The sequence below is a fragment of the Camelus bactrianus genome, chromosome X (genome assembly GCF_048773025.1).
Source record: "Camelus bactrianus isolate YW-2024 breed Bactrian camel chromosome X, ASM4877302v1, whole genome shotgun sequence".
Taxonomy (NCBI): Eukaryota; Metazoa; Chordata; class Mammalia; order Artiodactyla; family Camelidae; genus Camelus; species Camelus bactrianus.
The window spans coordinates 104,991,615-105,015,160 of record NC_133575.1 but is presented as its reverse complement, the minus strand read 5'-3'; the positions used below and the strand labels follow the sequence as shown (position 1 = coordinate 105,015,160).

The 23,546-nt window shown below is 40.0% G+C and overlaps 1 protein-coding gene and 1 non-coding gene across 4 annotated transcripts; both read left to right on the top strand.

Moving 5' to 3' along the window:
- Positions 1-12,623: 12,623 nt before the first annotated feature.
- RBMX (RNA binding motif protein X-linked) lies at positions 12,624-17,520 on the top strand. 3 transcript variants are annotated; one of them, XM_074359992.1, is made up of 9 exons: positions 12,624-12,791; positions 13,870-14,024; positions 14,223-14,329; positions 14,810-14,981; positions 15,458-15,610; positions 15,877-15,991; positions 16,069-16,212; positions 16,304-16,386; positions 17,022-17,520. In XM_074359992.1, the coding sequence occupies exons 2-9, from the start codon at positions 13,916-13,918 to the stop codon at positions 17,330-17,332; spliced, it is 1,194 nt and encodes a 397-aa protein (XP_074216093.1). In that variant the 5' UTR covers positions 12,624-12,791; positions 13,870-13,915; the 3' UTR covers positions 17,333-17,520. The 3 variants fall into 3 exon arrangements, with proteins under 3 accessions (XP_074216093.1, XP_045370854.1, XP_010950827.1); XM_045514898.2 differs by having other exon boundaries at positions 12,625-12,791; positions 13,896-14,024; XM_010952525.3 differs by having other exon boundaries at positions 12,629-12,791; positions 13,896-14,024; positions 16,087-16,212.
- LOC123616168 (small nucleolar RNA SNORD61) lies at positions 14,073-14,144 on the top strand. The gene has a single exon (XR_006724052.1). It is a non-coding gene; the product is annotated as a small nucleolar RNA SNORD61 (small nucleolar RNA).
- Positions 17,521-23,546: the final 6,026 nt, after the last annotated feature.

Genomic DNA, 23,546 nt, shown 5'->3' with positions numbered 1-23,546 from the left:
ACAATTTAATACAATGTGGAGTCCTAGATCAGATCCTACCATAGAAAAAGGACGCTAGTGGGAAAACTGGTGAAATCCGAATAGTCTGTAGTGCAGTTAATAATATGCACCAACCTTGATTTCTTAGTTTGATCTTTCTACCGTGGTTATGTAAGATGTTCATGTTACGTGAAGCTCAGTAAATGGTATATGAGAACTTTCGGTACTTTTTGCAGCACTTCAGTAAATCTAAAGTTATCTCCAAATAAAAAGTTGAAAAAAATCTTCTACTGGCTCTTCTCTGCCCTAAGGGTTAAGTGCAAACTCTTTGCCTTTGCTCAGGAAGACCTGCATGACTAACCTTTTGCCCCCACATAAACCTCTCCAGCATCAAACTTTAGAGCGGGAGAGGGAGTGAGAAGATAGGAGCTCCACTCCCGTAATCACTCCACTCTCTGATCCTCCTCCAGAGAACACTCAATTACAGTAAGAGGCCATTGTCTCTAGCCTCTGAACAAATTAATCCTTGCTGTTCCTTGGTCTAGTATGCTCTGCTGACCTTGCCACCCCATCTCCTACTTTTTGCTTGTATATTTCAGCTCGTTTCAGCTTATATATATCTTGCCTGTATATTTCAGCTCTTAATTTGGAAATTTGTTTTCCTAGAAATCCTCGCTAACGACCCCCCTACTTCACATACGTACCACACACACCCTCAACACACACGCAGCTGGATTAAGTACCCCTTGTATGTGTTCCTACTAGACCCTATGTATACATGTGATTTGTCACTTTCACACTGCATTATAGTTATGTCTGTCTCCTCTCTTAGTCAGTTGTTAGCCCTGGATCTTCTCCTTCTGTCCACACCTACCACTTTCATACAGCAAGGCAGCCATTAAAATAGCTTGATTTCACAGGTTTAACACTTTAAGGGTTGTTTTCCATTTAAGTAATTATTCATGTAATTTACATACTCTGCGATATGGTGAGAGAGGGCAGTTTTAGTTTTTCCCTTGATACTGTAGATTTTCTGATTGTATCATATTTCTAAATCATATTTCTGCACCAATATCACCTTGTTATCAAAAGGGTACATATATCCCTTTATTACAGGGATCATTGCAAATTGATCACCACAATAAGTCTAGTTAGCTTCCATCACTATACAACTTACAAACTTTTTTTCCTTGTGATGAAACTTTTAGGATTTACTCTTTTAGCAACTTTCAAATATGCAATACGGTATTATTAACTATAGTCACCATGTTATACATTATACCGCCATGACTTATTTATTTTATAGCTGGAAGTTTGTACTTTTTAGCCTTCTTCATCTATTTTACTCACCCCCTACCCCTCCACCTCTGGCAACCACCAATCTGTTTTCCATATTCATGAGCTCAGTTTTTGTTGTTCTGTTTTGTTTAGATTCCACTTATAGGTCAGATCATATGGTATTGGTCTTGCTCTGTCTGACTTATGGCACTTAGCATAGTGCCCCCAAGGTCCATCCATGTTGTCACAAATATGAGGGTAGGGGGTGAAAGAGAGGGAAGCATCATGGCTGATTCATTAGTTTATGGCTTGCACAACTAGATGGATGGGGGACCCATTTACTGAGCCATGGCCTATTGAAAGGGGACCAAGTTTAGGGGGATAGAGAGAGATCTAGAGGGTTTTTTAAATAAACAACCCAATCAAAAAATGGACAGAAGACCTAAATAGACATTTCTCCAGTGAAGACATACAGATGGCCAATAAGCACATGAAAAGATGCTCCACATTGCTAATTATTAGAGAAATGCAAATCAAAACTACAGTGAAGTATCACCTCACATTGGTCAGAATGGCCGTCATCAAAAAGTACAAATAATTAATGTGGAGAGGATATGGAGAAAAAGAAACCCTCCTACACCGTTGGTGGGAATGTAAATTGATGCAGCCACTATGGAGAACAGTATGGAAGTTCCTTTAAAAACTAAAAATAGAGTTACCATATCATCTAGCAATCCCGCTCCTGGCATATATCCAGAAAAGATGAAATCTCTAATTTGAAAAGATACATGCTCCTCAATGTTCATAGCAGCACTGTTTACAATAGCCAACACATTTAAGCAACCTAAATGTCCATTGACAGATGAATAGATAAAAATGTGGTATAAATGCAATGAATATTATTTGGCCATAAAAAAGAACGAAATAATACCATATGCAGTAACATGGATGGACCTAGAGATTATCGTACTAAGTGAAGTAAATTAGATAGAGAAAGACAAATACCATATGTTATCACTTATCTGTGGAACCTCTAAAATGATACAAATGAACTTATTTACAAAACAGAAATAGACTCACAGACATAGAAAATAAACTTATGGTTACCAAAGGGGAAGGGGGGAGAGATAAATCAGGAGTTGGGATTAACAGATACACACTACAGTATATGAAACAGATAAACAACAAGGACTTACTACATAGCACAGGGAATTAAATTCAATATCTTGTAATAGCCCAACATATAGTGGAAAAGAATCTGAGAAAGAATATACGTATATGTATTACTGAATCTCCCTGCTATACACCTGAAATCAACACAACATTGTAAATCAACTATACTTCAATTTTTTTAAAAAAGTAAGTAGACAAAGCACAAGTAACAAACCAAATGAATCCACCTTTTTATAAAATGAGGGATTAATAGCTATTTTCCGAAATATTCCTTAAAGTAAAAAATATGCCCACTTAAAAGCTTGTAAAAGAAAAAAAGATTTTTTTTTTTTGTTGTTTGTTTTGGATATGCTATACCTGAGGGTACTCTGAGAGTTACAAATCGAGATCTCAAGCATGCTGCTGAATATATAGCTCTGGAATGGGAGATATAAAGTTGGGAGTTGACGGCTTATGGATGAGAAAAGAAATCACATATTGGGTGAGCACAGATGAGAAGAGAAGAGGATCTAGGGCAAGTCTGTGAAAAAATTCAACAATTTGTGGTTTAGTAAAGAAGGATAAGCTGCAGAGTTTTTAGAGAAGAAGCAGGCAGAGAGGTAGGTGGAAAATCAGAAGAATGGGATGTTAGATATAAAGTGGCTTGGAAGCTGAGTGAAGACAGTATTTCAAGGAGAAAGTGGTCAGGAACGAAAAAAAGTCCAAGTAAAATAGCAGAAAATATCTTATCATTTTGATTCAGTGACACAGATGTCAGTGGCGACATGAAAGAGCTATTTGGGGGAAATGATCAGGATAAAAGCCAGATTGGAGTGGGTTGAGAATTGAGTGAGAGCTGATAAAATGGAGTAGTTGGTATTGACAAACTCTTTTTGTTTTTTTTTTTTTGGCTAACCCTTTCTTTTATTTGATTTTTAATTATATAAGTAATACAGAAATATATTTCTCCTTTAAAAAAAATTAAAGCATTACAGACAAGACTAAAATCCTCTTTGACCACTGCCACTAATTCTGGTCTTCTCCCCCACCTTTCAGAGGTAACCATTGTTGTTTGTTTGGCGTGTTTTCCCTGGTCTTTATCTTCTATGTATTAACATATTATTGTTATATATAGCATAATTTTACATAGACATATATGTATGTGTATGTATTTTATATATGCGTATATAGTATAACATGATGTATAGAATGAACTACTTCACTATTTTAATAAAAGCATTACAGATATTACATACTATGAGTATATCGTAATTTATTTGGCATTCCTCTACTTTTACTTTTACTCTAATTTAGGTTGTTTCCATTTTGTCCTAGTCACTCACAATTCTCCAAAAACTGCCTTATATACACTGACCTGGGCAGAGAAGGCAACAAGATGGATATGCTCATTTAAATTTTAATAGATACTGCTTGCACTTTTTATATGTTAATAGTACACTCTACACCAAACTGCCCTCCCAAATGGCTGTACCAATTTTCCTTCCTACCAGCAGTGGGAGTCGCATAGGACTACTGACTATCCATTATCCCACACCCTCAACAACTCTTTCAAGATGTTTAACTGTGGAGGGGAGAAAAGCTATTATGTGGTAGCCAGAAGGGGATGAAAGATTGAGGAGGGGGGTGAGGGTGGGGTTGTAGATGAGAAAGGCTTGAGCATGTTTTAACGTGCATGAGAAAGTTCCAGTTGAGAAGGAGAGGTTGAATATGTAAGAGGAAAAAAGATAATGACATAAAAGTCCAAGGAAAGCAGGAAAGGACATTATCCAAAGCACAAGTAGAAGGAATGGCCTTAAATGAGAAGAGGCATTATTCTTCTTTTGCATTGTTCTCCAACTTGCTTGTGCATCAGAATTCCCTGGAGAGCCGGTTTAAACAGATGGCTGCCCCTTCCTCCACCAGAGTTTGTGAATCTGTAGATTTGGAGGTGAGGTCTGCAAGTTTGCATTTCTAGCAAGTTCCCAGGCATGGCCGATGCTGCTGTTCTGTTCTGGAGAATTAATTACACTTTGGAAACCACTATCCTAGGCAGCAGGAGAAAAGGAAGATGGGTGGGTGCAGAGATGGATAGACATGTATGTTTAGTAACCAGAAGATGAGGGAGTTCCTATCTAATGACTTCTATTTTCTCTATGAAACAAGAGTTGTGGTCAAATATTGAAAGTGTGCAGGCAAGAGAGAAGTGGTGCTGGGGTAGGAGGTTAGGGAAGAGTGGAGGTTTTTTAAAAATGGTTGCAGAAGGCAGGTGAGTGAATTGACCAAAATTATTTTGTAAAATTACTGGACAATATTGAGGTCTCATTTGGAGTCTACAGTCACCAGTTTTATAATAGGCTCCATCTGCCCAATTGTGTGAGTTTTTCCAATAGACAGGGAGAAAGTAAATGATTATTTTTACCCAAGACTAAGGTTTTACCACTCTAGGGTCTCAAAAAGATATCCAGTAGCTCGTGCCAGAAACCTGGCCTCACTGCTGATTCCTCCTTCACTCCCTGTAACCAAGTTATCATCAATATTAACAGCTAACACTTAATATAATGCCTACTATGTTCTAGGAAATGTAATAAATATGTTGTGATATTACCTCATTTAATCCTGACACTTCCCATAAGTACTATTATTATCTTTATTTTGTAAATGAGGACACTGAGGCACAGAGAAATTATGGATTTGCCCAAATCCATGCGGCTAGGAAGTGGCAGAGCCAGCTTCAAACCAGGCATTCTAGCACCAGGCTCTAGTTCTTAGGTAAGCTATTCTGCACTGTTTCAACTTCCTAACTATCCTCCTGATCTATCCACTGTTCACCACGTCCACAACCACTACCCTAGTCGGAGCCATGTCATAGCTTACTCAGCCTTAAACACCGAAGTGTTTTTCCAGCTTTCATGTTTGCTCTTTTACAACTCACTCTCCACACAGCTGCCAGAGTCATCTTTCAAAAATATCAATCAGCTCAAGTTTTTTTGTTACTGGGTTAAAGTTCTTCAGTGGCTTCCCATTGTTCTTAGCATTGAACGCTCTGAATCCTAGCTATGACTTGGATGGTCCTGGATGATCTGACACTTCCCTTACCTTCCAACTAGATTAACTGCCATTGTTTTCCCTAAATCACCATGCTCCAGCCATAGTATCCTCATTTAAGTTCTTCACATACAAGGAACCCTTTTCCTCAGCAGGGCCTTTGCACATGCTATTGCTACTACCTAGAATGTTCTTTCCATGGGCAGTTGCTTCTCATCCTTGAAATCTTAGCTTTCATGTCACTTCCTCCAGAAAGAGATCTTCCCTGGCTCTTGTAAGTAGGTTTCCTTCCTTGCACACACATTTTTTAACGTTCTCTATTACTGCAACTTACTTTATTCATAGTCGTTTTCACGATGTTTTGTTTCTTGTTTATTTTCTCACCCCTCGCACCAGAATGTGAACTTCATGAGGGCAGGGACCAAGTGTATTTTATTCACCATTGTATACCAGTCCCTACCACAGTGACCAACACAGAGTAGCTACCCAGTGAATATTTGGCAAGGAAATGAGTCAATGAATTGGAGGCAGCCGAATAGTATTGTTAGACAGGAAGTCGAGTATGCAAGTGGAGGAACCCAAGGGAGAAATATAAATCCTGGGGTCACAGGGATAGTATTGTAGTGGACACCTAGGGAATGGATGATTACCTTAGGAGTGAGGATAGAATAGAAAGTTAAGAGGGTCTAGGGATGATGAGACAAGAGGGAAGGGGGCAGGGTACAACCATTAAAAGAATGACCCAGCCATTGAGGATAGGACAAATACTGGTTAGAACCAACTAGGCCCAAGATGACAGAAGATTTGACTTTCAGTAGTCCTTAAGCCTCATTATACGCTCATTGTAATGCATAAGCATGCTAAGCGACACACCCATAGGTGCCATGACAGTTCTGAGGCTGATCATAAATGGCCAAAGTGTAGGCAGTGGCCCAGTTCCTGGAAATCCTTGCCTCTTCCCCGAAAGAGATGGAATAATCCTCCTACTTGTTAGCATGTGGAATTACCCAGCCCATTAAAACTAACCACCCTCACATCCCAGGGCCTGCTCTCCCTTCTGAGATGGACCCTAGTCTGCTATGGAATGTGCATCTCTCTAAGTAAACTTGCTTTCACCTTATTATGGCTCACTCTTCAGTTTTTTCCTGCTCGAAGCCAAGGACCCTCACTTGCCAGGGTGAATCCCAGGGACTTGCCTGAGACCTGGGGCATGACCATCCTCTTGCACCCCATTTCCCTGCAACAATGAAACTGAAAAAAACTCTAATTTAAAAAAAATTTATTGAAGTATAGTTGATTTACAATATTGTGTTAATTTCTGGTGTACAGCAAAGTGATTCAATTATACATATTTATTCTTTTTTTCATATATACATTCTTTCTTATATTCTTTTCCATTATGGTATTGAATATAGCTTCCTGTGCTCTCTACATTAAGACCTTGTTGTTTATTTATTTTACAAATAGTAGTTTGTATCTGCAAATTGCAAACTCTAATTTATCCCTCCCCCACCCCCTTTCCCCTTTGGTAAGCATAAGTTTGAAAAAAACTCTAATATTTACAGATCAACTAGAAAAGAATGACCCATCAAAGCAAGTTGAGAATGAATGAATGCGCTTCTGGGTAACTGGGTCTTTTCATTCATGCCGTCTGGATTTTGTGTCAGGAAGTCCTTTTGGTTCTACCTTCAAAATTTATCCAGAATCAGACAATTTCTCACCACCTCCACTGCTGTCCCTCCATCCAGGCACTGCTACAATAGCTTTCTTTTTTCTTTTTCTTTTTCTTTTTTTTTTTGGCAGGGGCAGGGGAGAGTAATTAGGTTTATTTACTTATTGATGCATGCATGCTAACCATGTGCTCTACCACTAACCTCTACCCTGCCCCCTACAATAGTTTTCTAAATAGTCTTCCGCTTCCACCTTGCTCCCTACAGTGTAAGATAGACGTGTCACTCCTCTTCTCAAGGCCCTACCATGGCTCCTGATTTCAATCCCAGGAAAAAGTGAAGAGGAGCAGAATTTACCCCATCAAAGTCAAAATATGTCTCTTTGGTGTGAGGATTATTTTGAGCTGATTATTTTTAAGAAAAGGCAGACATAGCAGCTTTGACAACAGAGAAGTTACCCTTTTGTAAGAGAGAGACATTTACATTTATAAGAGAAATCTCCATTTGTAAACCTGTCTTCCTCTCTGTGCCAGGAAGAGGGGCGATGATCTTACCTCTAGAAACCCTTATCAATGGAGAATGCAACGATTTAGATTTGCATCACAACCATATTCTTCTTTACTGTGCTTTGCTTGATAGCCTCCCCAAACTGGCCCCTGACCTCCCTCCCACGACCTCTCTGTCGTTAGCTGAAGATGGTGTTTTAAATGATGGCTTGGATCATTTCAGGAGTTACTGTTTTCCTGGGTCTCTCCCATGTACACAAGAGGGAGGCATGTTATGAAATCTCTGTTTGTTTTTCTCCTATTAATGACTTTTATTACAGAGTGGGGAGGGGGAATCTCAGCCAAGAACCTAGAAGGGTAGAGGGAAAATTATTTTTCCTCCCCAACAAAGTCTTTACCAACGGCCTACAAAAACCTACAAGATCTGGCCCCTCTGCTACTTAGCCGTATCTTCTACAACCTTCGTTTTCCCTCACTCACTTCAGCTATACTGTGCTGGCCCCTTTGCTGTCCTTAGAATGTGGCAGGTATGCCCTTTAGGTAGGCAGGGACTTTTGTCTTTTTGTTCACTGATGTATTCCTAGCACCTAAAACAATGCTGGCATATACTAGGCACTGAATCAATATTTGTTGAATGAATAAGGAAAGGAAAGGATGGATGTTCCCCATGACAAGATTATAAAAGCATCTACCTATCTTTCCTCTAGGACTTCAATGATTCTACTTTTTTCGTGTGTGTGGTGGGGGAGGTAATTGGGTGTATTTGTTTATTTATTTTTATATTATATTTTATTTTTTTTAATGGAGGTAGTGGGGATTGAACCCAGGACCTTATGCATGCTAATCACACACTGTATCACTGAGCTCCACCCTCCCCCTCTCAGTGTTTCTATATTTTACCTTTAATTTTTTTTGTGTGTGTGGGGAGGCAATTAGGTTTATTTATTTGTTTATTTATTTACTTATTTAAAGGGGGGTACTGGGGATTGAACCCAGGACCCATGCTAAGCATGCTCTCTACCACTGAGCTATACCCTCCCCCCACACACACTTTACCTTTAAATCTTTGAGCTGGAATTTATTTTGGAGTAAAAAGTGTGGTAGGAATCCAGATTTTTCCCCCTTCAGTTGGCTCTCTAATTGTTTTGACACAATGTGTTGAAAAATCAATCATCCCTCACCTCACCATTTAAAAATGTTTCTTAAGGCACACTTCAGTTCCTTTTTTTTTTAAATTGAAGTATAGTCGATTTACAATGTTGTGTTAATTTCTGGTGTACAGCATAGTGATTCAGTTGTGTATACATATATAGATATTCCCTTCCATATTCTTTTTCATTATACAGTTCCTTTTAATGGAGTATGAAGTTTGGTTAAAAGTCATCATCTCCTTCATTGTAGAAAAAAATATAGTAGAAAAAAGATATAGTAGATATCTTCACTCATTCTGCCAGTTCCTATATAGATATCAGAGCCATACATTCATTAAAAACTTTTTTTCCTTTCTTGTTGCAGTTAATTAGGTAGGCTATCTTCTGGACAGTGGCTTGGAAAGCCTCCCAATCTTTAATCACATAAAATTCTTCTGTCCCTTCCTCCTTGCTTCATACCAGATAACAGACATTTTTAGAACATGCGGCAGGGTATCTTTCTGTAGTGTGGAAAACAGGCATAACTGGATGCAGTGACCTTACATCTGCCCTTCCTGTAAAAATGCAAGGCTGACAGGTGTGCTTCAATTTATTCATTACAGAGTGATGCCTAGATTGATGACTGAAGGTTACTTAATCATTTAATGGGTTGAAGCTTTTAAATCTGTGGAGTGTTTTTGTTTTATTGTTGTTTGTTCAGTAAAAAAAAAAAGTGACCTCTTTTTGGGTAAATTGGGATTTAAGACAAGGCCACCAGGATTCATTAAATACTTACTATGCACCCATCTCATACTTAAGTACCAGGGAGGACAAAAAGAGCTTGTAATTCACTCAGCCAACATTTACTTGGCACTGACTATATTCCGAGGATACCTAGTAGCAAAATAATATCCCTTGACTCAGATTATCCATGGACCATTGATATGGAATCTGGAGAGAAACAATGTGTCAAGGGGAAAACTACAGTAAAAAGAAAATTGTAACTGTATTTCGTGATACTCCAAAGGAGTAAATAGAAAGAAAGAAGTAAAGGGAAAAATCCAGACGATCTATGAGAAGGACTATGGGATTCAGAGGTCAGTTTTGGACAGTGAAATTCTTTATCCAACTGCCTTTGGCCAGAGTCCCTCACACTCAGCTGGCCCACATCCCCTCTCTCCTGGATTACATCAGCAATACCTCGCTTCCTGCCCTCCCTCCCCCAGTACAGTCTCCTGACCGCAGCCACAGTGATCTCTTTAAGATGAAATCTGATTACCTTGTTCCACCCTTTAAAAAGGCTCCCCTCTCCAGCGCCCTCAGATCTAGACAGTAGGGCCTCTGCCTCTCTCTCCAGCTACTTCCTTTTTCCTCTCTGTCTCACCTCTAGATTCTAAGCTACAGCCTTAATGATCCTCTCCTATAGTTTCCTCAACTAGCCACTCCCTCCTCCTTCCTCTCTCTTCTGGTCCTTGGAGGTGCCATCCCCCTGTCTAGAGCACTCTACTCCCCACCCCTCCACATTGCTGAGCACGAACTGCAAAGACCAGAGTGATCTGTTCCACAGGGAAGCACGTTTCCTTCTTGCGACCCAGGGGGACAGGGACATCTGTGGTAGAGTCAGCCCTGTTCTGCCCTAAACTGAGGTAGGCCTGGCTTAGACTCAGAGCCGAGGGAAGGTCCTGCAGTCCTTCTGTCCGGATTTGAGACGGAGAGAGAGAGTGCCTGCCTGTCCAGGGGGAAGGACTGCTCCGAGTTCCGCCTGGGGGTGCAGACTCTGCTGAGCCTGGCATTTAAGTGGTTTTTGCCAACCTGGCCAATTCCCAAGTATCGAGAGAGCCAATAATTTACATAACTCATTCTGAAGGCAAGTGGACATGACTTTGGCTTCACTGGTTATTATTTGGCTGGGAAAAGAAAAAACAAGAACAAATATTCTTGTCCTACTGAGTATGATTCTCTCCATCAGTGGTAATAATTCAGAGCTGGTTCCAAAGCTCCTTGGGGCTTTTACCATGACCTGAGCATCATTTACCACCACCTGCCTGGCATATATCATAATTCACCCTGATAGAGTAACTGTGGAGAAGAAAAGTAACAATGGCCCATTACTTCTTCCCCTCCTCCAAGATAAACTGGTAACTTTTTAACATATTTCCTTCTAGTGTTTTTCTCTCCACAAGCACTTAAAATTACAGTTAATATTTTGTGATTTGGCACCTTCTTTTCTTTTCCTATTGTATTCTTTTCTTTGGTGGTATCATTCATTCTGTTGGGTTTCATTACTATTTCTAAAGTGACAAATTTAGTCCTGATCTCTGCTCTGAGCATCAGATTTCTCTACACTGCCCCCCAGCCATTCCCAAACTTGCTCCTCTGCAGCCATTTTGGTAAATGGCCACCACTGCTAATACTAGATACTCAGTCATCCATAAAGACTTACCCTGTGTTTTTCAATTCCACCCCAGTGCTTTCCCATTGAATTCATTAACAGATCCTATCCATGCTACCTGCCATATACACCTAGCAATTGTCCTTCTTCCCCAGATCCACCATCACAACCCTAACTCAAGCCATTGTCCTCTTTCTCTTCGTCTGTTTACACAGCCTCATTGGTGTCCCCATTTCCACACTTATCCCCTGCAATCTTTTTTTTTTTCCCCTGTAATTTTTTTTTCCTGTAATCTTGTAATGGGTTTGAATGTTCTGCCTACCTTGGTTCCGTCACTTTATGCCCCTTAAATTCTGGTCACCCTGAATCTCTGTCCCTTGATACATGCAAGCTCTTCTCCTTCACTTTGTGCTTCTTTTTCTGAAAAGCTTCCCCACCCCACAGCTTTCCCACCGCTAGTTTCTTCCTTCAGCTCTGATCTGCCAAGTGGCTTCTTCAGATAGACCTTCCCAGATTGCTAAATTGAACTTGGGCTTCCAAGTATTGTCCATCAAAGCACCTAGTTTACTTCCTCCCTGGCACTAATCACAACATGCAATTGTTTTATTTGTTAGCTGTACTTAAATTTTTATTTAGTTTTTAAAGAAATTAGCAAATTAGAAATTTTTGTAATCCCCCCATGAGTAGTATTGGCAGACAATATACAAAATGCCCAGTTCAATTTGAGTTTCCGATCAACAACGAAATTAGTTTTTTGTGTGATACTTAGACCTACTTATATTGGAAAAACTATTTGTTATCTTAAAATCAAAGTTAACTGAGTGTCCTGTATTTTTATTTGCTAAATTTGGCAGCCTTACCTATGAGGCACGTTGCCCTTGTCGCGCTTGCTCTGGGTTGTTCCCTCACACCAAGCCGAGACTGCCTGCCATTCTGTAGGTGCTCAGTATTTGTTCCATATAAAGGGATTATCTGTCTGCTGTTTTTTGCAGTTTTTTCCCCCTGCCTGACATTTACTTATCAGAATTTCCCCCTTCACCAAAAATTCTTGTTAAAGATATTTGTGGAAAACACATTTTACTATCTAAACTTCTTTGTTTTCCTTTTCTGCAAAACTGGCACAGTACGAGTATCCGGCCTTATGACATTGTTTTGGGAATTAAATAAATGAGTGTAAAGTTTAGCGCCATGCCCAGCCCACAAGAACACGCAATAAATTTCAATTCTTTATTACAGGCAGCCCGTGAACCATTTTAGCGGAAAGCAAAAACGCGGGTCTGTGGAGCACGGGTGGGGGCTGGGAAAACGGTTAGAAACAGGGGCCGGCCGGAGAGCGGAGAGCCCGGGAAAAAAGGAGGGGCGAAGGATGAATGACAGCGGAGACAGCCAATGGGGAAGCTGGGAACCGCTCCCCCCTCCCTTCGGGTTTCAAATTCTAAGCTCCGTCTCCATCCGGGTCCTTCAGCCTCGTTCCCGGGCAGTATAAAGTTTGCTGTCTCCTTTGTTCGCCCTCGTTGCGCAGCAGTGCGAGCGCCTTCCTCCTTCCGTTTTCGGTACCGGCCGCTCTTCCGCGTGCTGAGGTGCTAGGAAGCCGCTTTCGGTGAGCTCTTAGGAGCCTGAAACCGCCGTCACCCCGCCGGTACGTGAGTCCTTTTCTCCAGTCCGTTTTGGTCCTCTCTTGCCGCGTCAGAAGTTGGGATTATCTCCCGAGAGATGGGGGGTGGCGGGCGCCATTTTAAGAACCCAGAGGTGCCGACCTATTTAGATAAAGCTGCGAGTGTCGTAAGGGAAGCGGACGCAGGGGTCCGCGCCGTTGTGTGCCTCTCCGGAAAGTTTGGCTGTCGCCTGCGGGGGGGGGGCGGTGGCGGAGGTCGGGGTTGGAGCGGGACGAGGAGGGACCGCGGAGGCGCGGTCGCTACCTGCATGGGGATGGCGCTGGCGCTACGGGCGGGCACGTGCACTCTTGCGCGGGGTCCTTGTTCATTGGAGGCCTCGGACGGGAAGCCCTTTGAATTTTCCCAGCCGCCGCTGCCGGTGAAAGTTACTCCGCTGACCGGTGGCGGTTCTGGGCTGACTCCAAGTGTCGCCATTTTGTATTTTCCACGCGGTTTTTAATGACGGGTTTTATTTGGGTTCCGCTGCAGTCATGGAGTGTTGAGTGTTAAAATGCGCGCGTCCGCATTCCGTTATTTATAATGGGATGTTATTGACGATTTTCTTAAGTCGGTAACCTTTCCGGCGAGGCAGGGACTGGAGGGAGGGGAGCCGTAACTTGGTTAAAACTTGAAGTTGCTGCTTAGATTTACTAGGGAATCCTAATGAGAGGCAGTTCTTGGGAGAGGGCTTGGTCTTAAACGCATCTGCGTTTGGCCTGTGACCTTGACTGAGTCGACAGGTTTTAAAAATAGGGTAATTGGGATGTGATAATAGAATCTTTAAAAGGCTACATACCTAGGATTACAAATAAAACCCACTTTTTCAAATACTGAATAGCTGTTATCTTGCTAAACTGCCAAGGTGGATTAAGGATAAAGACATAAGTTTAGTTGGCTCTTTAACCAGTTTAACATTAACTGCTATCACTAAAATACTTAAATTGGTTTCCTGCTGAGGCTTAGGAACGATTAGTTTGCTTGCCTTGAGTGACTAAGGGATGATTTTATTAAAGCAGGGGGAAATGAGCCCCAATAAGTACTTGTCGGGTAAACTTTTTCCAGGGGGAGTAACACTGATATTTCAACAGACTTTCACTAGGGGGGAAAAATGGTTGAAGCAGATCGCCCAGGGAAGCTCTTCATCGGTGGCCTCAATACAGAAACAAATGAGAAGGCCCTTGAAGCAGTATTTGGCAAATATGGACGAATAGTGGAAGGTGAGTTAACAAAGTACATGGGAGGCTGTCAGAATTTTTAAAAGATAAGCTATGATGAATTTGATTGCATTGATCTTACGAAATGATTATGTACTTTGTCCTCTAAGAAGTTCTGAGCTTTTCTTTTTACAGATTTACTTTTGTTTTCTCATTCGAACTAGAGTAACACTTCTTTCCCCCCTGAAAACTACTTTTTAGTTCTCTTGATGAAAGATCGTGAAACCAACAAATCCAGAGGATTTGCTTTCGTCACCTTTGAAAGCCCAGCAGATGCTAAGGATGCAGCCAGAGACATGAATGGAAAGGTGAGATTGCACAATACCATGTTGCCTAGGAAGTGAAATAGTGCAATATGTCACCCAAGTCTGCTCTGGGGCAGCTCTTGAAATTTGAGTGTATACCTTTCCAGGACGCTGATCATTGCTCTTTGTAATTTTAGAACCAAATTTTGTAGTCACTTCGGGATTATATGTTCTCTTAACAAGAGTCTTTCAGTTTTAGTATATATTATACTTTGAGATCCAGGAACTGATTTGATAACTTTGGCTTTTCTTTTTGACTGTCTTGATAATTAGTTAAATAATTGGCATTGTTTTAAATTTACTGACCAGCAGTGCAGTGGGTCCACCTTAGGTTTTAGTTCATATCAGCATCTTGCTAAAAAACTGAGTAGCATGTAAGTGCTAAGTGAAAAAGTAGCATTTTCAAGAACATACTGGGGTCAGTGCATAGTGGATCTGAAAGCTTTTTAAATACTAATGTAGTAAGCCATGTTTGGTATTTAGTCCTTAGATGGAAAAGCCATCAAAGTTGAACAAGCCACTAAACCGTCGTTTGAAAGTGGTAGACGTGGACCACCTCCACCTCCAAGAAGCAGAGGCCCTCCAAGAGGCCTTAGAGGTGGAAGAGGAGGAAGTGGAGGAACCAGGGGACCTCCTTCACGTGGAGGACACATGGGTAATGACTTGCGTTTACTTCAGGACTATTATATTAAGTTGGGAACTGTAACCAACACCGATGTGTGCTTTGTTTAAAGGCCCCAGCTTTTGAAATTGAGAACTCTTGTTCATCTACTGATAATGACTTAAGGGAAACAGTGAAGGCATCCTCAGTTACATTACAATGTTTAAGTAAGCTATTCCTTATCCAGGTAGTTCATTCTGTAGGAAAAAACACTTGCAGAAAATTTTTGATAGGTGTTGGTCATACAAAAATGTAAGTTTGTATATTTATTTGAAGTAACTTTAAGACTACACTTAAGTTCATTTTTCTAATCTATGTAGACTTCTTATGCACAATCTTGTATGAGTGAAAACTGAAGATTCCCCAGTAAACAAATGATGGTCGGTCTTGGTCAAGCAAAGGAAACTTGTAGCTTTTTCTTACTTCATGTAAGTAGTAATGTGTTGTTTGTTGTTGTTGTTCTCATGTAGATGATGGTGGCTATTCCATGAATTTTAACATGAGTTCTTCCAGGGGACCACTCCCAGTAAAAAGAGGACCACCACCACGAAGTGGGGGTCCTCCTCCTAAACGATCTGCCCCTTCAGGACCAGTTCGCAGCAGCAGTGGAATGGGTGGAAGAGGTAAATGTTTCCTTTATGTCAGTTCATCTTACCACCAGGAAAGGATTGAGAGGTGAATCTTAAACATACTTTAAACTGATTCCAGGTGATCTTAGGTACATGCAGTTAAGTGCATAGCGTTGAAAAGAATTTAGGTGTAAGAATTTTAGAGGATTTCTTGATTTATCTCCATATTGTCATATTTGGTTGAATTGCTTCATTGCCCGAATATAATTTTATATTTTGACTTTTCTCTGGATATATTTTTTTATATATTTTTCTTTAAGCTCCTGTATCACGTGGAAGAGATAGTTATGGAGGCCCGCCTCGAAGGGAACCCTTACCCTCTCGTAGAGATGTTTATTTGTCCCCAAGAGATGATGGATATTCTACTAAAGACAGGTAACAGAAAAGCATAGTAGCTTTTGTCTCGTTAGTAGCTAAGATTGAAGGGAGAGCTCATCAAAAGTATAAACCAGTTACTTTTGTTTCTGTAGCTATTCAAGTAGAGATTACCCAAGTTCTCGAGATACAAGAGATTATGCACCACCGCCAAGAGATTACACTTACCGTGATTATGGTCATTCCAGTTCACGTGATGACTATCCATCAAGAGGCTATAGGTAAGTTACTTTGCTGTTGCTGCCAAGGCTTGATGTAAAAAAAAGAGTAAATTGATGCTCTGGGGCTTATACATTTTCCTCTTTAACTTAGTGATAGAGATGGCTATGGTCGTGATCGAGACTATTCAGATCATCCAAGTGGAGGTTCCTACAGAGATTCATATGAGAGTTATGGTAAGATTTTGGTTGAGGGTCTTTGAATATCACCAGCTTGAGTTTTTAGGTTCATGAGCCAGTTTATTAGGCTGTGTGGTGCTTGCTTTTAAAGGGATGTTTGCTTGCTTTTAGGGGGGTAACTTAATCAGCTGGGCTTTTCCTAGTCTTGTGAGGGGCTTTTGTTTTTTTTCTAAGTTTTTTTTTTTTTTGAGGCTGTTTGCTTGCTTTGGAGGGGATTTTGCTTGCTTAAATTGGCAGCCTTATGTGTTTTCCCCCAACAGTGAAAATACAATTTAAAAATTTTATTAACAAGATGAAATGTTTACCATTGCAATATGAAGGAAAGTCTACAGTTCAAAATTGCAACTTATCACTGGAAAGTGGCTGAGTGTCTACTATAAAATAACAAGCTGTCTGGAATATCCTCTTGAAATACACACCGTCTTCAGTCTTTTCAAACAAACATTAAAATCCATCCATGCCCATATCTCAGCAGATGAGCAAATCCCTGTTAATGGCCAGCAATGGCAGAGTTTAAAACCTCCCAGTTGAGAAAGTAAACGTTTAATACAAGAATTCTGTAAATTCAGATATAAATGTTGTATATATCCAATTTATAGTGTTGCCATATTACCTGACCATTGACCCTGCAGGTAACTCACGTAGTGCTCCACCTACACGAGGGCCCCCGCCATCTTATGGTGGAAGCAGTCGCTATGATGATTACAGCAGCTCACGTGACGGATATGGTGGAAGTCGAGACAGTTACTCAAGCAGCCGAAGTGATCTCTACTCAAGTGGTCGTGATCGGGTTGGCAGACAAGAAAGAGGGCTTCCCCCTTCTATGGAAAGGGGGTACCCTCCTCCACGTGATTCCTACAGCAGTTCAAGCCGCGGAGCACCAAGAGGTGGTGGCCGTGGAGGAAGCCGATCTGATAGAGGGGGAGGCAGAAGCAGATATTAAAAACAAACAAAACTTTGGACCAAAATCCCTGTTCAAAGAAACAAACAAAAGTGGAACCTATTCTGTCGTAACTACCCAAGGACTACTAAGAGGAAAAATTGTGTTACGTTTTTTAAATTTCCTGTTAAGTTCCCCTTCCTTAATTTTTATGTTCTTGTGAGGAAAAGAGTAAAACATGTTTAATCTTATTTGATTTTATGACATTGCTTTCAATAAGCAAATGTTAAATGTGTTAAGACTTGACATGTGTACTAGTGTTGTAAAAGTGTCCCCAAAGGCCACTTCTATAAGATTTTTTTTTCCCAGTAAATGAGGCAAGCAATTCTAAGATCTTCCACAAAATATCTAGCCATCTAAAATGGAGAAATGAATCCTCCTGCCTATACAAACAAGCTAGCTATTAGAGGGTGGTCGGGGTATGCTACTCTTTGGATTTCAGAGTGTCTTCAAACTGAAATCTCAATGTTCTCAGTATGAAAAACCTGAGATCAGATGCTTACATGTAAGGAAAGTGCTATTCGCCCAGTAAACCCAAAAAAGCAAATGGATAATGCTGGCCATATTATGCCTTTCTGACATTTCCTTGGGAATCTACAAGAACCTCCCCTATTTCCCCTCCCCCAATAAGACCATATAAGTGTGTGTTAAGCAACTACAGAATACTAAATAAAAAGTTTGGCCAAAACCAACCATGAAGCTGCAAACGATGCTTGCTCTTACTGTTTCAAATTTTTGCAACTCTGTAGTGTCTCACTTTTAAGGAACAGCTTGATTGCAAAGGAGAAAATAGATAAGCAATGAAGTTATCTCCAACTTCTCAAAGGCTTATGACTTCTAAAAAGTGAATCTATCAGCATTCCACATCAGATTTAAAGCATCAAATGCCTGTGAAACAGCAAAGATGGTAAGCAAAGCAAACTAGTTTTTCCGTCTAAGTCGAAATTGAACACTTAAACCTTCCTCATAGTACAGTGAAACACACTGTACCTCATGGCAATGGAAATGCTTTCTAGATTTAAAAAAAACTTTTGGAAAACAGTGTTCGATAGCATATTAGAAGTCCTCCAAATTCAACACTTGGAATTTTTTTTTTTAAAGCATGTGTGGCACTTAAAGGCCTAATACAGCTGTTTACCAATAGCAATCTGGGGCTTGGGAGGGGGTTTTTTTTAAAAGTATTTTTTGATGAAGACCTTTAAACATGATTCATACGTTTTAACGTTTTTCAAATTAGTCTTTTAGACTGTAGGAAATGGCTTAAGTTTGGGGTCCCCCTCTCTACCCCTGTAAGCCATTGCAAACTTGACATTTAGTTGGATGCCTGACTTGTTTTTAGTTCTATGAAAACTACACTGTATGGAGAAAATCTATTGCAAGTGGTCTTTAAAAAGCAAAACCTGAGGCAGCATGACCCAGGTCCAGCCATGAAGTTGAAAAAGATGCTCTTGAATATAGTAAACTTGAAGACCTCCAACTAAAAATCCTTACACTGCACTTATTCCTTCAAATAAGTTTTGTCCGTTCAACTTATGGATTAAACATGGCAGTGCACCATTGGAACAGAATGGGAATCCATAAGCCATGCAACTTTAAGCCATTTAAGCCATTCCAGTCCATCCCAAGCCAGTGAATCTTCCACCACTTAAGAGAAATAGTAGAACACGAAATACGTTAAGCTGCAAGTCTGAACTTGCCTTTTCTTTCTGGAAAAGAGGGCAGTTATAGGCAAGTTTTGAAGAATTTCCTTAAGAGAGATAACTAGTTACCTATTTAATTTTTACAGGTTGAGAATTTGGTCATTATGGTCATGATGGTCATGGAGTGCTGATTTATTCACACTAGATAAAGCTGGCAGCAAGAGAAATGAAATGCTAAGGTAAGTTTTGAAACCAGTAGCATTTTTAGGTTTAAATACTATAGCTTTGTAGGGGGAGTTAGCTCAAGTGGTAGAGCGCATGCTTAGCATGCACAAGGTCCTGGGTTCAATCCCCAGTACCTCCAAAAATAAATAAAACGAATTACCCCCCCCCCACAAAAAACCCAAATAAACACTAGCTTTGCTATGTTGCGAATCTGTTGGTAAGTTATCTTGTGATTGGGGGATAATAACCTTAGTTCTTATATTATGAGGATAAAGCTAAGTGCTGTAATGTGTAACACCTGGCACATTAACTGTCATTTGGCTGTGGGTTGAGGTTATTTTAAACAGGTATATTTCCATTAGTGGCTCAGTCATGCAGTGCTCTTAGCTGTATTTGAATGTATACACAGTTTGCTAATATTATCTTCATTAGCAGTTAGTTGTTGGCTAAGCTGTATATACGGTTAGCATTTTGGTATGTGAGGTTCAGACTTAATCCTATGCATTTTGTAAAAGTTCTGTCATGTCTTATCACAACTACCTAAGCACTGCTAAGAGGAAAAACTGTTAAGCTTTTTTAAAGTTTCTGTTAAGTTCCCCCATAGTTTTCCTCTTGTGAGGAAAGAAGTTCCCTCTTAATAGTTGTTGATTACCTGCTCAGCCACGTACAAATTGGCTGAAGGGTGAACAGATGCAGGTGTCACGGAGTCTCCTAGTTTGAGTAACTTTTATTGGCAAAGTAAAGACATAGCTATTTTTTTATTACCAAAGTGCTTAGAGGAATTTTACTGGGTTTTATGATTGCTTTTTTGAGCTTGCAATTTAAAGCAAATGTTCTATTGCCAGTTAAAGCAACAAAAAGTATGTATTTAAAGAGTAGGTAAGAGGGAAAGTAATTTCCAGTGTAAAACAGTAAATATCCTGTGACCTGATAGCATGCTTTTCATTTTACAGAGTTGTTGAAGCAGAAGAATGCTGATTGTCCTTAAGGCACAACAGTTGCATGAGCAGTATTCATCAGAATTGGTTTGGTGCAGACAATAGATATTTGCCTTCAGGGATTCTTGTGGATCTAAGGAAGGCATCAATGTTGGTTAGCACTCTTAACTAGGGAGTGGCAGTTACTTAAAATAAGTAATTGATCAGGTGAAGAAAGGGGAGCAATGAAGGAAATTGGTAAGTGGAGGTAGTCAGGAAGTTCTTGTGGTTCTTTGTGCAATTTTACAGCTTTGACCTTCATTTTCGTTAGCTAAAGTCATAGGACAACTGCACTTAAGAATGTCTTCCTAATTACCACCAACTGTCAGAAAGTTGGATTAGAAAAATGAAAGGCATAAGACATAACTATCCAGTAAAGTGTCTGATATTCAGCAAGTTAAATATTTCTTGTTTATCCAGAAGTGAGATGTAGTCTTTAAAGGGAAGACTAATATCTGGAAACTAAAGTAACTGGAAACATAGCTAAAAATGGTCAAAAGCACACTTTAAAAAACTGGAAACAAAATCGGGCCATTTGGCTTTTGCTTTTTTTTTTAATAAGATGTTTTGTATTTGTCAACTTTACCCGCCACCCCACCTCGTGTTTTGGAAGCCAATCAAGATACAACTTTATAATTTATTGCATTGGAGACTAGAGCCAATAGTGTAAAAGCTAATGTCTCAAAGGAAACAGATTTGAGTTGTTGGGTTAGAAGAAACTGAGTTTTTGTGTCATAAATATCAGTACTATCATGTTTAACATTTGCAATTGTGGAGAATAATCCAGAAAACAACCCTCATTTGACAGGCTCTTGTAATCACAGGGCATGAGGGTATTGACCAAATTTAAGTAGCTATTGCACTTACATAGCTGTCTTCCTCAATCATACTGTAATCTAAATTACTTGGGTTTATACTTCTGAGGACCGTTTGGCTCTTGAGATTTTATTTAGGTATCTTAAAGATAGTGTAGAACATAGAGATTAATCATAGTAAACATGAATATTCAAGAAGTTTGCTTAATGACCAGACAGCTGTTTGGCAAATAGTTTACTGACCCAGCAGACTTAATTCTGCTCCTGTTGGAAAAAGAATCTGTCTTGATTCTTCTGGCTTTATACTGGTTGTAAAAGAATAATGTGTTTTCCTTGTTTAACTGGTAGTTGAATATAGAACTTAGGTATAATAGATGGCTTTTTTCTTTTTGGAATGTTTTGTATTTGAAACTTAATAAAAGTTAACATGCATTTTTTCTGTGGCCCTGGGTTCATTTTTTGTAATAAGGGATTTATGCTTTTAAATAACCACCTCCACGTGTCCCCCTCCCTCAAACTAGTTCTCACACCGTTGGCACCTGGAGTTGGCCAGGGAACAGGCACTGAGGCAGCCTGCAACCAGGCTTCCTTTAGTAGCGGAGGGAGCTTCAGGTAGGCAGCAGGGTGATTCAGATGACTTCATTTAATCCTTACCCTGAAATTGGAGCTGTAACACCAAAGAACTAGAAGCTAAAATGCCAAAGATGTAGTGCTTTTTAATATTTACTACTAACTCCTGGGAGGAACAGGTCGGTTAAATCGATTTGGCAGTGGGTCCCACTTCAGACCAAGTCCCTCAGGGATGCCGTTAAACCAGCACATGGTCAGTGTGCTTCTTTATTGGTAACTTTCTCTGCTTTATCTACTGTTCTGTGTACATCTGACTCATGTTCATTTGCACTTGATAAAACTAATTTAGTGACACTTGTCTTTATTCAAGGGAAAACGATCGATGTCTTAGGAGTGCAGTGCCTCAAAGCAGTGAAGCACTCTTCCCAAGTTCACAGTGTTAAAAGGAACTCTCAAGGCTTCATTAGCTATGGGGTCCTGTCTTCTAGGGTAAGGTGAGCTAGCCAAAGCCAAGTGGAGGATTGTGATTGGTGTGTTAGAGGTCTCTGACAAGTGTTCCCTGTAAGTGTAGGCTGATTTAGGTTTACCTTTGAGGTGGGCCAGACCACTGGGGCAGTCTATTTTTATGGGTCTTGATACATGCAGTAACTTAATCAGCATCTAAAATGGGATTGCAATTGGGTTATACAGCCAGTTGAACAGAACTTGTAACATGGAAAATAATGTTAGCATTAGGAGGAGGGCAGAAAAAGCCTTAAGTACTGTCATTCTATAAATAGCTTCAGCTCCAAACCAATTTTTTGGGAAAAACTCAAATCTATCTCAATTCATTAATCTTTGTTAAGTTGCAGATGTCAATAACCAAACAAGCATTTGTAACAATAACAAGCTCAATATTTACAGATTTTGAAGGAAGTTTAAATCAAATGTTTAAATAAGCGTGCCATGAGATTTGGTAAAAATACCCATTATCAAGATCTTATCACCCCAGCAAATTAATCTTTTGTCCTTTGCTATACAATACTTGACTTCATCCCCCACGAATAGACTCCCAGAGACGCAGACTAGCTACCTGTTCTGGAACATCGAAGTGCAATCAAAATACGGATCCTTGTATAAGGTTTTCATTAAGCAAAATGCTTCTGAGAGTCCCCCACGTTGTGTATATCATGTTTCCCTTCTACTGCATGAGTATGTGAGCATAGTATGCTTTGCCTATTGCTGGAAATCTTTTTCCAGCTCTTGGCTATTAACGGATAATAAGTCCTCTGAACGAGCATTCCTGTGCAAGTTCTGTGTGCATGATTAATGATGGAAACATTAGGTATGAAATTGCTGGATTGTAAAGCAGAAAATTAGGAGAAATTGCCAGTTTTTCCAAAGTTGTACTGCCATTCAGTGAATTCTGGTTACTCTGGACTCTCATCAGGGTTTGGTATTTTAAAATTTAGCCATTCTAGTGAGTACCTTGTATTGCCGTGGTTTAAATGTGTATATCTGATAAATAATGATGAGTAGCACTCAAGATTTTTTGAATGGAAATATTTACAGTGAAAAGGGTAGGTGCCAAGTGTTCAGTTTGATTAATCTTGAAAGATACTTAGTGACTGGTAGCCTGCACATCAAGACAGTATTTTCCCTTACTCCAGGAAGTTCCTGCGTGCACTTTACCAGTCAGGAGCTCATCTTCCCACCCCCTAGAGAAGCAGCGTTGATCTGGTTTCTATTGGTGTAGGGTGCTTTTGCATATTTTACTACTTTGTATGAATTAAGTTCTACAATGTACATTCTGTGTTTAGCTTTCAGCATGTTTGAAACTCATCCATATAGTTGTACTAGTAGTTTATTCCTTTTTGTTGCAGGGCAGAATTCCAGTGTAGAGTTTATCCATTCTGTTGCTGGACATCTGGGCTGTTTCCAGTTTTGGGCTATTAATAATTCTTGTGCAAGTCTTGGACTTACATTTTCATTTCTTCTAGAGAAACACCTT